Genomic DNA, 15,507 nt, shown 5'->3' with positions numbered 1-15,507 from the left:
ATTTGTCACTACCACAGCACAACTATATCAATCTGCACTTGCAGCTGTCACATTCTTGGTTTTTCTACATATGGACATAAGCAGCAGACTACTTCACTGTCTTCCTGTGTAGCCACGCCTGAGCATTTACAGACTGAACTAAGTATTTATGATGTTATTTTCTCCATTATATTACATTCACAGCATCCTATATATTTTTCCTTAAAAATATATTACAATACATTTAAATTTAACTTAAAGACAGTAAAGGGGAGTCACAAAAATGTGTTATAAAAAAGAGGATATAAAATAGATATTTGACATTCTGTCTCCTACCTGGGGGAGGAATAGAAGGAGAATGAAGAGTAACAGGGTGTTCCTGTAACTAGGTTTAACTTGAGATGAGAACAGTACTGGGAGGCACCTAACAAGGTTATAAGAAATTCAGTATCAACCTTCACTAGTAGAGAGGGATAATTCAGTGAAAAGGCCAGTCTGCTAACAACCCATCTAAAATGCACATTTTATGATATGATATAGTCATCATCTGTCAGCAAAACAACCCTGAAATGATCTGGCCCTTTTCATGCAATTAACCTATTTAAAGGTATGCACTTCATAAATACCAGGCCCTATAATTCAAAGCCATGTGTACATGCCACTTTACAACACAGCAGTTTATAAAACACTTATCCATAAATATTTAATCTCATAAAAAACCTACAGATAAAGTATATTAATTTTAAAAACAGAAATTATAGGAACTAAAATGGAAACAGAATTCAGGGCTACTGCCAAATTAGGTATTTTCTATTCAACTAACATTGCCCCCACAAAAAAACTTTTTTAACATAGTTTTTATTTACACTTTACATTTACAATGGTGGCAGACTATGAATTTATTTACTACTGTCTCCAGTTGAGTTTAGGCATCAAATTTAAACTACACTAAATTTCTAGTTTCATAAAAACCATGAGTTATTTTTAATACTTCTTAAAACTGCCTTAAATATATTTCAAATGAATATGTAGAGTTATGATTCTGCTTTACGTTACTTAGTATCATTTCACCCTGGAACCTACTGCATTGTTCAATCCTTATTATTCTTATAGCCACCTCATCCAGTCCACTCCAAAAGGACAGTAGAGCTCTTATAATGAATTACTGATGCACAGTGACATAGCCCTGTTCAAAAGTACTCATAATATGGAAGTTCCCATAGTGGCTCAGTGGTTAATGAATCCAACTAGGAACCATGAGGTTGCAGGTTCAATCCCTGGCCTTGCTCAGTGGGTTAAGGATCCGGTGTTGCCGTGAACTGTGGTGTATAGATCATAGATGTGGCTTGGATGTGGCGTTGCTGTGGCTCTCGCATAGGCCAGCGGCTACAGCTCCAATTAGACCCCTAGCCTGGGAACCTCCATATGCCACAGGAGTGGCCCTAGAAAAAGCAAAAAGACAAAAAAAAAAAACAAAAAACAAACAAAAGCCCTCAAAATAAAGCTCATGAAGTGATTTTTTTTTTTTTAGTACTGAAATTTAACTAAAAAGAAACCACCATCTCTAAATCAGAAGGTTATAATTAAGCATGGTAAAATTACTCTGAACACTTGGGAGTTCCTGTTGTGGCTCAGCAGGACTAGTATCCATGAGGATACCGGACTAGTATCCATGAGGATGCAGGTTCAATCCCTGACCTTGCTCAGTGGGTTAAGGATGTGGTGTTGCCACAAGCTGCAGCATAGGTCACAGGTGCAGCTTGGATCTGGTGTTGCCTGTAGAATAGGCACCAATTTGACCCGTAGCCCTGGAACTTCCATTTGCCGCAGTAATAAAATTATTCTGAACCCACTAGGAAGAAAAGAGTGTGGTCAATCACATTTCCACTCATTCCTTTCTTCTTCCAAGACAAGAATGCAAATATGTTCCAAGCCCCTAAGCAAAAGCTGAAAAAGGACAATCTTTGAACCAATGGTCCCAGAAACACCTTTATCACATACCCTCTGGCAACAGAGCCCTAAAATTTAAAATAGTTAAGAAAAGGGGAATTGTTTAAAAACAAAACAAAAAACAGACAAAAAAAAACCGCCTAGGGGAGTTCCTGCCCTGGCACAGCAGAAACTAATACGACTAGTATCCATGAGGATGCAGGTTTGATCCCTGGCCTCACTCACTGGGTCAGGGATCCTGCACTGCCCTGAGCTGTGGTGTAGGTCCTAGATGGGGCTAGGATCCTGCACTGCTGTGGCTGTGGCACAGGCGGGCAGCTGCAGCTCCAAGTCAACCTCTAGCCTGGGAATCTCTATACGCCATGGATTCAGCCCTAAAAAGCCAAAAAACAAACAAAAACCAGCCTGAGGTTCTCTGCTCACCACCTTCCTGAAGATAGCTTTAATTTTTAGAGAATAAATGAAAAACTTACTCTGTCAAATAAATGGCAGGAGAATTGGAAAAAAACATACAGAAATGTAATGTACCCAGAATAAAACAATACTACCTTAAACTATATTTACTCATACAAAACTTACACTGAAAAATGACTTTGCTCACATCAAATCTATTTATTAAAGTCTTCTTTTAATACAAAAAAATTCACCAATTTACAAAATTCTTTGATGTTTAAGTTCTAATTGGAAGGCCAAAATAGCAAAAAAGATATTCTTCAAGGATAGCCAGATGTACCAAATAAAAATTCTTCACTGTTTTTCTGAAATTAAATATAACTAGGCATCCTGTATTTTATCTGGCAACCCTGCACTCTTTTCTTTTTTAGGGGGCCACCCCTCAGCAAGTGGAGTTCCTGTGCCAGGGGTCAGATCCGAGCCAAGGCTGAGAGGTAAAGCCACAGCTTCAGCAAGGCTGGATCCTTAACCCACTGTGTCAGGCTGGGTATAGAACCTCATGCCAACGCCCCCAAGATGCTGCTGACGGAGTTGCATCACAGCTTAACTCCTCCCTACACTCTCTGAGCTAATTAAAGTGAGCTCCCATCTCTACCAAAGTATTATAGCATCAGCTCCACTCAAAAGAGCAGAGGCTTCTATCACAGCAGTATTTTGACTGATGAAATCTTACAAGTTAGTCTGAAAGTGCTCATTTCCTGATGATAAGCCTTTCCTAAAAGCTGAAATTTACCATAAAAAAAAGAAAAGTCTAATTTCTAAGAGCCAAAGTTTAAACTTTTACTAGGTTCCATCCAGTCTAGTAAATGAGCTCTTATGAAGTTCATGCTTCATAAACAGAGATTGGAATAATTTCAGTGTAGATTTTTGATAACTAAAGAAAAAGAAGTTGCTGTAAAGAAGTTGCTATAAAGAAGTTATAATAAATAGAATCCTGTTTTAGGTATTACAGACAGGTCTTAAAGGCTACTTTAATGGACTCCAAAGTTAATCTACCATTTTTCTTCAATTCATAATCACAGAACTTTAGAGATAGAAAGTAATATCTGACCCTTAAAAACTTCTGGAAAGCCCATCTCATTTCATATTCATTTCCATAAAGGTTTTTTCCTCCTATTGACTTCCTAAACAGGCACTAGATTTATCAGAAAGAGATACTCCCTTTCATTTTACAAGGAATCTCTCAACCAGCTCTTTGCCCTACTTACAATGGCTCTGATTATGAGAGAGGGCAAATAACTCTACTCTTCTGCTGGTTTCATTTAAATCATCTTAATACTAAACCTATGCTTTTCTTCCTGGTGCTCTAGGCCACTGCTCTTTGATACAGCCCATCCATCTTTGGAGACTGCCTAATTCCCTTACTTCATTTACACTGCTACCCTGAAGGTATTAATAGATAATCACATTCCCCCTAGTGCTCCCTTTTCCTAAATTTAGCTCCTTCAGACTTTTTTCCTAAGCCTTGTGCTATCATCAATGTCGATCTATCTGCATCTTTTCCTAAATGTGGCTGGAAAGTGTTCATAATTATTTGGAGTTCAATCCCAGTAAGAAAATGGTAACACTATTAGCAGTTCATAATTTTGATATGTGATCACTATGTTATTTGTCTGAGGGTAATTCAATGACAGTTCACTGCAAGTTATTTGAAACCTCTTCATACTTCCTCTTTTCCAGGTGGGAGCTTCCTGGTTTGCATTAAGGCTATTTCATCTTTCTTGATGAATTATGTGAGATTCGGCATTAATGATATAATTTCAATGCAAGAGCTTCTTTGCCTTTTTTTTTTTTTCAGTTTCCAATCTGCTAAACTTCAATAATTGAAAAATCCTAAATCTATGGATTGAAAATTATTTCACAGATTGTTGCCAACACAGGACAGGACATCTTGCCTTTTTTTTCCCCTTCAAGAAGCAATATCTACAAATGAGAAAATAAACTTGCTACTCTAGGATTTTAAAACATGAAAGGTAAACAATTCTTCAGTGATGGTTCTGCTTCCCTCTCCCTCCTTTTCCTTGGACAATATTAAAGTCATTCTGCACTCACCAGAAATGTGCATCTGAGTAAGCCTCTGGCACAGAACAAACAACAGTGTTTCCAGTCCCGTACGCAACCACTAACTCAAAGGTAGGGCTAGGGAGTAAGGAATATAAGCTCTAATTTAAAAGAAAGAACAACTAAACATACTGGAAAACTTATGCTTTGATTATGATATTCAAATTATTATAGCTTTCCCTTTTTCATAAGTTCAAATGGGGGGGACAAATATAAGTAATGGGTACTGTATTAATTCAACAATGCTATATTTTCTTTACTAATAATGACTAGAAACAGTTCATGTTGATATTACTGAAGAACACCTCAAGAAAATCCCTACTGTGTTTATAAAAATCAGATTGCTCCAGGCAAGCAAGCTGGATTTCAACTTCATAAGACTACAACTTATGTAAAAATAAAACAAAACTACTCCATACTTTAAAATGCTGTTTTTCAAACATGAGTTTCACAGCCTGTTAATGAATTATGAAATCAATTTAGAAGGTCATAATGGCTGTCTTTAAATATACTACAGAGTAAGGATGGGTATTGTTTTACAAAATGTTAAATATTTCTGCATATATACTTAGTCACAAATAAAATCTATTATTTCTCTATCTGGGTCAAAAGAAAAGTCTGAAAGCTTTTTGCTAAACAGCCTTTATATTTTTAAAGTCATTTCAACATGATTATATGTGAACCAAATTATTTGTTTTACTAATATAAGCTAATCCCTAACATTTCAGAACCTAGAAAATTTTAGTTTGTAATGTTAATTTCTTAGGTTATTTTTAAATCAGTAAGCAGCAAGGCTGTGACTGATAAATGCTGAAACTAGATGATAATTACATGGGAGATTATTACATTACTCATTCTACTTCTTAATGTTTGAAATTCTGACAAAAAATATTAAAAAAAAGGAAATGGACATACTCAACAGGAAGTACGACGAATAAATTTATAAGCTGAAATTCTGACACACTGTTTCTAAGGAATATCCATCTACAAAATTCCTCAGATTTAATTCGGGTAACACCTGGGTTGCCCTGTTCAACTATAATGGACAGGTTTAAAAGCCTTTAAAAAATTCATAAAGGACAGGAGAAATTAATTCATAAACAGAAAGCAAACCTCCTCAAAGGATAACATTAAAATACAACTAGTTAAGTGTGCTTCACTGCCTCTTCAACAGTCAACTATTTTTCCACCAACAGAGAAAACACAAAATATCTGCCTACTCGGCAGTGATTTTCATTTAATTGTTTAATTCACAGTGGCAATCTTTCTAGCAAGTTTAATATGTGGTCTCTATAACAGATACCATTACATGCCTTCCTTAAAACATGAACAAGTATTGTCTGAAGTAGGTTTACAGGCAAGCAAGCTGGATTTCAAACCGGTATATGCCTAAAAAGTCAATTTTCTTTAACTCCAAAAAAGTAAGTTTCTAAAAACTTACTAAAACATAAAGTATTCTCTCTTTGGGCCTTTTAACCATTAGAAGCAGTACCTAACCTGTAAGGTCAATAGAACTGTGTAATTTTAGAACTGACAGGGAATTTAGACATTACCTAGTCTAGTGGTTTACAAATTCTACCATCAGGAAGAAAAGAAGAATCAATAACATAATTTACATATGTAAGCACAATCTCACCATTAAAAAAAATATATATACATCGTACTGTGGAATACCCATTGTAGCACAACTAGATCTGCAGCACCTCTGGAGCGCTGGGACCCCGGCTGGATCCCCAGCCCAGCATAGTGGGTTAAGGATCCAGCACTGCCCAAAGCAGCTCGGATCTGATTCCTGGCCTAGGAACACATATACCATGGAGTGGCAAAAAAAGAAAAAATAAATTAAAAAGTATCTTACTACACATGGAACATTTTGTCACAAAGGGCTTGACAGCGAGTTCCTGTTGTGGCTCAATGGTAACAAATCCAACTAGTACCCATGAGGATGCAGGTTTGATCCCTGGCCTCCTTTAATGGGTTAAGGATCTGGCATCCCATGGGCTGCAATGAAGGTCCCAGATGAGCTTGGATCTGGCATTGCTCTGGCTGTGGCATAAACTGGCAACTGCAGTGCTGATTCAACCTCTAGTCCAGGTACTTCCATATGCTGCAGGTGTGGCCCTAAAAAGACAAAAAAAAAAAGGAAAAGACTTGACATTTTTGTCTTGTATTTTATATTTAATCACTTTTAGAATGTGAATATATATTTGGATATGATTAAAACTATTGGGGAGCTCCCTCGTGGCACACTGGGTTAAGGATCTGGCATTGTCACTGTAGCGGCTTGGACCACTGCTGTGTTGTGGGTTTAATTCCTGGCCCAGGAAATTCCACATGCCATGGGCACAGACCCGCCCCCCCCCAAAAAAAAAACACTATTGGTACAATTTGGAACTTAATGTTTTGCACTAATAATAGAGACTTATGTAACATATACAGAACCCTAACACCTCCAGAATGATTTCAAATCATCTCATTATATTTCAGTATTTAATTTCAAGCAATACTTGCGTTGTAACAATGATATAAAACAAGACAAAGCAAAGCACATCCAAACTGATATGCTTCTGGAAGAAACCATAAAGCATACCATAAGGTTCCAGTAAGAAAGGTTATTTGCAAAGAAGGTACAACTTATTTCAAAAATGCAAAAGAATACCACTCAGTACTTTTTAGCACAAGGATGTTAACACAAGATGTTTCCATCAAAGCTGGCCACATCTTTAATGAAGAGGTAAAACTGGGTTTAATTTGAAATACAACAAAAATGAAAAACAAAAAAAAAAAATCAGCAGATGTCTAAGAAACAATAAATATGCCTCCCACTAACTTACTGTATGCAAATAAATGTAGATACTTACGAGAATTCTTTAAATATTTAGTAAACCCATTTCCACACAGACCAATTAAAACTTCCTGACAAAAGGAAAAATATAACCTAGAGGTAATTAGGTTTGTTTAATAAACATTTATCTTACATATACACAAAAGCAAACAACATAAAAAGGTGTACTTTCAATTTTAGACAACATAGTAAATTGGAATTGTACAAATTTTGACGCTCTTGAATAAACTCTTTCTTGAGTTGAATATACTCTTGAAAAACATACATTTTACCAGTGTATTCAACTTTTAATATTTAAACATCAATACTGCTGGAATAATGTTTCTACATAGGATCACCATGGTAATTTACTTTAAATTCAGTGAGAAGTTTACACATATATATAATATGCCTATAAAATGTAAGTTTATATTCAACCAATTTATTGGGGAGGTTTCTGCCTTCACAAAGCTAATCCTTGCCAACTAAAATTAGGAATTCCGGAAAAAAATCCATAGAGACCTGCATTATCTAAGGTGCTTAAACATAAGCTCCATATCATCAATGGCATTTTTTAAAAATTCATGTAAAATGATAGTTTTAAAGAGGCACACTGAAAGCAAGGCCAACTGTTCAGAGAAGGTGATTTTGCATCACTACACATTTTATCTATTTATTTATTTTGCTTTTTAGGGCCACAGTAGCATATGGAAGTTCCCAGACTAGGCAATGAATCGGAGCTACAGCTGCCAGCCTACACCACAGCCACAGCAACACGGGCTCCAAGGGACCCAATCCGTGTCTGCAACCTACACCATGGCTCATGGCAACACCGGATCCCAGACGGACTGAGCAAGGCCAGAGATCCAACCCACATCCTCATGAATACTAGTCGGATTCGTTTCCACTGCGCCACAACAGTAATTCCCACGACATATTTTAATTTTACTGAATGGATTTACTTTAGAGGACCTTGGTCTATTTATTTTTTCTGACAAGCTCTAGTTTTCCAGATGCTCCTCAAAGGTAGATTCATTTCTCATTTTGCTTCCTAGTTTTCCTCCTTGTACTACTACTTACTACAGCCTGTCTTTTCTCTTAGAACTTCATTTTCTACTTCTGACCCTGTACAGACTGTGCTCACTATAAACAATAAATTGAATAGACTGTGTCAGAAATTTTTTCACAGAATTCACTTCTCCCAAAATTTCTTTGCATTATTTTATTCAAACCTTTATTGAACAGTTCCTATGTGACATCCAAGTCATTCATTACCTCTTTTACATACTTCATTTGTATAGATATTAGTACCTTATCTCCTTCCCAAACTGTCTTATAAAAATACCTTTACACGGACCCAGCAAAATTTCAGATTTTATGTAAGAAACATCTTACTTTGAAAAAGTGGCTCAAACTAAATAAATAAAAACAATGTCCAGATTGACAGAGCAATTTTCTAGTGATATCTAGTCATCTCTGCAGGCCGAGTTAAATCCTAATTTTTATTTAAAAAATAAAGACTATACAATGACACTGTCTTTTATTAATGTCTAAAGGTATACACCGTAAGAGAAAATGTTTCAAGACAAAACTGTATTAATGAAAGAAAAAAAAGGATTCCTTCAAGACAAAACAGTCTAATTTTTCATGAGGATCTGTATAACTCACACAAAGTCAGACTTGTAATGAACTTAGATCTTAATTTATGGCAAATGTTTGGACTGTGGGGCAAATTAAAAATTTTTTTTGCCTTTTTTTTTTTTAGGGCTGCACCTGTGGCATATGGAGTCTCCCAAGTTAGGGGGTTGAATTGGAGCTGTAGCTGCTAGCCTACGCCACAGCCACAGCCACACGGGATTCAAGCTGCATCTGCAACCTACACCACAGCCCAAGGCAACGCCAGATCCTTAACCCACTGAGCAAGGCCAGGGATCGAACCTGCATCCTCATGGATGCTAGTCAGATTCTTTAACCACTAAGCCACTATGGGAACTCCCAAATTTATATTTAAAAGCTTGTTATTTCCTTTTGTTGTTTTTAAACTTGGATATATTACTAGGTTAAACTATTATGTCTGGCAACACAAAACCACACCTGTATCGCTTTCTAATTTGGATACAGGAACCTTGAAAATCTAAGACTAAGTGTCTGGGTCCTGAAGTTATAACATGGCCTTTTCACCCCAGTCCCTAGACCAATTTCTCATGCCTGGTGCTCCACTTTATCAGTAGTGACATTGTTGTCAGTTGCCTGGCAGTCTAGGGGCTTATGATCTCCTTAGGAAATGCTTTATTCCAAGGTAAACTATTACTTCTGGTCATTTAAAATCTTATTGGATTAATTATGCTAAGATCTGTCGCTAGATATTTGGTATGTCATTTGTGCCACAGCTACTGTAGATAACATTTGTCTTCCACTGCTCATTTTAGTTCACCAAAGGAGAGATGCACAATCAATAGCAAATACACATCTAAAAACATACTCCAGGGAGAGAAAATTGTCAAACTAGTGAAGCTAACAGCACTTGACAGAAAAGAAAAAGATTCATGAATCATCTAATGCAAATACTGGCATTGTTTCAAAGCACAATGTTCACAACTATCTAGTATCACCCAAGCAAAATGGTTTCTTAAAATTTAGTTCATTAGTAGTAAAAGTCATTAGACTCCTTGATTTTTCCTACTAAACTGTTAATTATCCAATTTTATATTTTCAACATGAATATATTACATTTTTACACTTAACATTCATCCCTCAGCTAACATCTCCAACACTTCATTGTGTACCAGGTACTAACATCCTAGTTCTCTTATTCACAACGAGATTCTATGAAAATGGTGACATCCAGCCTATACGAAAAGATATTTAGTTCACTAAAAGAAAAAGAAAGTCATGAAATCTCCCAGACAATGAAATGGAAATATGAACTTCCTCACCAGAATCTGCAATTGCAGAGGCAGCACAGCTGGTCACTTTTCTAAAAAAGTTACATAAGCAAAAGCACAAATCTGTTTGGAGCCTTCAAATGGCCTACTTTATTCAAGATGACATGGAGCAGAAATAACAATTAAGTGTTCAATATATACATGAAGAGAAATAATTAATAATGGTACTTTTAAAGGGTAGTAATAGTAATAGCTAACATTTACTCACTATAGTAAGCAAACGTTTAGTACATATAGTACTGTTATGCTACATATAGTACTGTAGCATATGTAACATATGTTACATATAGTAAAAACTTACTTCCTACTGAGGCTCACTATATGCCAGGCAGAAATCTAAGTGCCTTATGGCCAGTCTCATTTAATTCTCACATTATCCCCAAGGGATTTGCATTGTTATAAATCACATTTTACAGATGATAAAACTGAGGCTTGGAAGTATTAAGTATCTTATTCAAGGTCATTCAGCTACAAAGAGTTAGTACTCAAACTCAGGTCTACAGGGATCCAAAGTCTGTGCTCTCAATCACGATATAATGTCTGGTTTATGCTTATTCAATTTAATTTCAGCCTAAAGCTTTTTGAAGTCTTATCAGAAACGTTATTTTTTAGGACAGGTTTCTTCCTTTAAAATGAACTACATTTTTCTTGAAACTATAGTCCTACAAGTCTAAATATTTGGATGGGAAACAAATTCTACCTGAATGAAAACCCTAAATTTCTATAATAATGTATCATAGCTGGAAGAGACTTCAAGGGTCATCTAGTCCAAATTCTTCATTTTAGGAATAATGAAACAGAGATCTTTTGAAAAGCATTTATACCCAAACTAAACTACCACATACCCAATCCAGAAACTCTTGGGTTTGGGGAGATTTTTCAAAAGTCATCACTTAAAACAGATAATCCAACATTTCAACATCATCCAGAGCATGGTATTCATTCCTGAAATACTGTAAGAAAATACAAACTCCATGACATGAGGTCAGACTACTGTAAAGCTATTACTAATTGAAAGTTTGAATCTTATAGACATGCTATATAGAAAGCTATAAAATGGCATCCTAACCTATATGGACTCCAATTCAAAAAACAGCCCTTTTCTCTCTCTTGCCCTCTCCCTCAGACAGAGACAGACAGACAGACAGACAGACAGACACAGACACAGACACACACACACACACACACACAGAGCCATTTCTTTCTCGATTTAAATTTACATTCATTTGGGTCAACTACAAGCTCAGCTTCACTTCACCAGTCATGTCATGTGATCAAATTCAAGCTCATTTCAAGGAAAAGGCTGCACACTATGCTGTATTTAGAACACATATCACTGAGAACAACCAGATGAGTCTTTGTAGGCCTATCCAAAAACCTTTAGTTGCTAAGAAACTACAATTTCACCGTATTATAAATTTTCAAAAGAAGCTATGCTAGCACAGAGATTAAACATGTTAAAAATCAAAAACCTCTAATTGTGCCGAATGAAACCTTGCTGTATCTACAAATCAAATAGGTGAAATTAGTTATTAGGCTTAAGTCATATTATTAACACAGACTAAAAACTGCTAAGATAAATCAGACTGATTCTATCCCGCTTTCCACCGTGGCCTCATGCTTTGGAGGAAAATAGGAAAATACCCAATATACTTAGCATATTCAATGCTAGAGACAGAAAAATGCTTCCTTCCTGACTCCTGCAGTGATCATTCATGGCCATGAAGCATACACAAGATTTGATTCACACAATTTGCTGCAAAAAACACTTATATTTAACTGATGATGCTTTTTCAATCTTTATTGATATCTTTTCACTGTAATCTTCAGCATTTTGAGCCTAGATTCTCTTTAGAATGTTTAACTCCATTAGCTCTAACATTTACCTTTTTTTTAATAAAAAACATTTAAATGTCAGCTATTCACAAGAGTAACTGCAAACTGTTCTAGCATAAAAACAATGAAACCCCAAAGAACTAGCAAAAATAGTTTATAACTCTTTCTCCAGCACTCTCATGTATGAGTTCACCCTCATAAATGTTTTTCCTATAAAAATATTTTTTAAACCTCTTAAAGACTGTTTCCACAGAGCAGAAACCAGTTCACAACACTTTCTAGTCTCATCTCTGAAAGATCAATTAGGCAGAACACTTTCTAGTCTCATCTCTAAAAGATCAATTAGGCAGCTCAATTGTGACACATACCCTCAACAATCAGAATCTTTTTATCTAAATCCCCCATCACCATGTTTCCATCTTCTCTGAAGAGCTTCAGTTCAAAACCCAATTCTCTCCTTTCAAGTGTACCCTGCACACGAATTCTAAGGACTACCTTTATGTTCTTCAGAAATAATGTCTCTTCTGTCTTGAAACTTTTAGATCTTAAAAATCCACTTCCTTCATCTCCCTCTCTCCGGTAACTGCCCTCAATCCCACCACTGCAGTTCCAGCTATGCGTCCCTGCCTTCCCAAAGGCCCCACCAGTATCATAGACACTTGCCACATTCAGCTCCTCCCTTCCCTAATTTATCCTCCACACTGTAAACCAACATTACACCCCCGGCTTCCTGCATTTTACTCCCTTCCTTTATTTTCTGTCTTCCCCCACCCCCATCTCTAGAGCCAGGCACCCTTATTTCGCTAATAAATAATTCCCCCTACCCTCAGTTTCAAGCCTTTCTCCCCATCCTCTGCTCAATTTTCCTCTCCTTATTTAGAAACTCCCTTTTGCTCTCCCAACCACTACCCTAGAATGCCCAACACTCCACCCTCCTTAGCAAACCCAGCCCTCTTTCCCCATCTCATTTAGAGCCACTGCTGCTCCTCTTTCTAGATCTCCTACTGCAGTCAACCCACTACCTTGGCTTTCCACCCACCTTCCCTCCACCTCCACAGCCAAGGCTCCCTGATTCTTTATGCCCTCCTTAAGGCTCTAGTACTCTGCTCAGTATTCTTCAGGACTCCCTTCCCCCCAACATCTCCCTTATTTTTTTAAGGATGTCACCAGTTTCACGGGGCCCCAGTTGAATCCTGGACATTTACAGCGCCTGGGACCCCTGGTCTCAAGGAGAGCCTGACACCACTCCCCATTACCTTAAACACAAACGCCTGTCTTGTGCCGCCTTCTTTAAACGCTGCGCCCCCTCCTCATCCGCCCCCGCTACTCCGGCTCCCCACGTCGGCTTCCTCGGTGTCCCCTCCCCGACTGAGAGCGACGAGCCCAAGACGTGGAGCCTCTAAGTCAGCAACACCTCGAGCTCTTATCGGACGCCCCCACCTCTCGGACAGGCGCCTCCGGTTCTCACACCCTCGCCTCTTCGAACTCCCAACCGGCATCTGCTCCTCTCGGGTCCGCAGCCCCTCAGACTCCGACGGGCCCCTTTCCCCCAGCTCCGCCACCTCCTTGGGCCCTGGACGGCTCCCTCCGGCCACCAGTGTCCCTCAGCCCCCGCCCGGCCCGCCCCCGGCGCCCGGCTTACCGTTTTGAGCGGCGCCTGGTCCTGGAAGGAGGGAGCCAGAGACCAGCAACAGCGAGAGGGCCAGGGCGCTGGGAAGCGACGAGCCCAACATCCTCCCTGCAGAAGACCGAACAGCGAATTGGCCGGGGCCGGAGCCGGGGCTGGGGAAGGGAGGGGAGGGAGGGAGGGGGCGGGCGAGTGTGCCAGGGAGAGAGCGAGGGAGGCAGCCGCGGCTCGGCTCCGTCCTTCCCCGTCCTCCTCCTACCGCCGCAGCGCCCAGGCCTCGCGAGACAATCTCTCCCGGCCGTGGGCGGTTGAGCAGCGACGGCGTCAAGGATCGCGAGAAGAGGCGGCCGCAAGCGATCCTCCCGCCCCTCGGACTCTGTGTCCCCGCCCCTGGAGAGGCCGATTGGCCTAGCGCGAGGTGGATCACGTGCCAACGGTGCTTCTGGCCACGTGATGGGGAGAGGCGGGGCTCCTGAAGCTCTCCTGGCCTTGGGGAACCGAGAAGTCTGCATTTAGCTTATCCCTCTGTGAAACGCCCATAAATAAGAGGAAGCTTTGGGAACATAATATTTCCTCCGCCCATCCTGCCTTTCGTTTGTTGGAGCGCTTGGCTGCAAAATTTAATGCACCACCGCCTCTTTTAAGCCTTCCTCTCATTGTTCTCTATCAAAGTCCTGCTATTTCTTCCATCTGGACTTTGACCTTAGACTCCCTCCTGACATCTGGCTTCAGCCTCCCACGTTAACCCCCATGTTTTAACCTTTCAGGCTAAATGACAACTGGTATTACCTTGTGCTTTACTCATCTCCCTCTGCGTGAAATGTCCTCCTTTTCCTTGCCTTTCTATTCCCCCCGCCCCCCCTCCCCTCGTTTTGGCCTTGTTTTAACTACTTAGAATCTCAGGCCTGAAGTTCAACTAGCCTAATTGCTAGTTAGACAATGTAGACAATAAATTCTATAAGGATGCCATCATGTATTAACTTATACGAAGACTCTTCAGAAGCATTTTCACACAGCCAACATTTGAGTACCTGCTGTGTACCAAGTTTTTAATTTGCTGTGAAACCCAGATCAAAAAGTTCACAACCTAGTCTATCAGAGGAACTAGGAAGAAAAATGACTGTACAGGAAAACCATCCATAGGAAGGGAGCCAGCCAAGTGCTCTGGCAATGTGGTCACTACTGTTTGCATGGAAGTTTGGGAAGTGCTCTTTTTAAGGGTATTTTTGGCATTACCCCGAGCCCTGTCAATCCTTGGTTGGTAAAGGAGTTTCTGTGATTTAGCTAATCCCTGACTCAGAGCAGACATCCTGGGGAGTGTCTGTGGAGTGAAACCAAGAGGAGCCAAGTAAACAGCCCCAGTGACCTGACTCATTTCGAAGAGAAAACTTGGAGAAACTGTAAGAAGAAGCACTCACCATAATCTTCACACTCTCAAGCCAAAGCGGTCTATAAGCTTTCAGCAAGAACCACACAGCTGGTGGTTCCAGACTGAGTTTTCTAGAAAGCACTGGGTCTATAAGTATAGCATGTTTTCACGGAAATGAAACTATATCTTTCAAAACCTCAGATGTGTAACAAAAAGGTTGACATGTATCTTTGAACAAAGGATATTCAGCAAACAGCTCTATGTGGAGGGTTGCAGGGCTGCCTGTGGTAGAACCAGTGTTTTCAGCTGATGGAAGCTTTGGTCAGATACAACCATCCTGCCTCATCATAACCATAATCAAAATCACCATTTGATTAGGAATCCTTACAAAATGATTATGCTCATTTAGGGGTAGGGCAACTAAAGCCAAAAGAGGCACAAATTACTCAAGTTCTGAATGTTT

The 15,507-nt window shown here is 39.1% G+C and overlaps 1 protein-coding gene across 3 annotated transcripts in view; it reads right to left on the bottom strand.

The window, feature by feature from the left end:
• Positions 1–14,183, bottom strand: part of NPTN (neuroplastin) — a 72,181-nt gene extending 57,998 nt beyond the window's left edge. Inside the window, exon 1 of one of the 3 annotated variants that reach the window (XR_002345841.1) lies at positions 13,691–13,973. Coding sequence is in view for 2 of the 3 variants with exons in the window: in XM_021099079.1 (XP_020954738.1) it covers positions 13,691–13,781 (91 nt within the window). In the remaining variant the exon portion in view is untranslated. Of the gene's footprint in view, positions 1–13,690 lie in introns of all 3 variants that reach the window. The other 2 variants (XM_021099079.1, XM_021099078.1) reach the window with 2 other exon arrangements.

This window comes from Sus scrofa, chromosome 7, assembly GCF_000003025.6.
Source record: "Sus scrofa isolate TJ Tabasco breed Duroc chromosome 7, Sscrofa11.1, whole genome shotgun sequence".
NCBI lineage: Eukaryota > Metazoa > Chordata > Mammalia > Artiodactyla > Suidae > Sus > Sus scrofa.
This window is presented reverse-complemented; position numbering and strand designations above follow the sequence as displayed.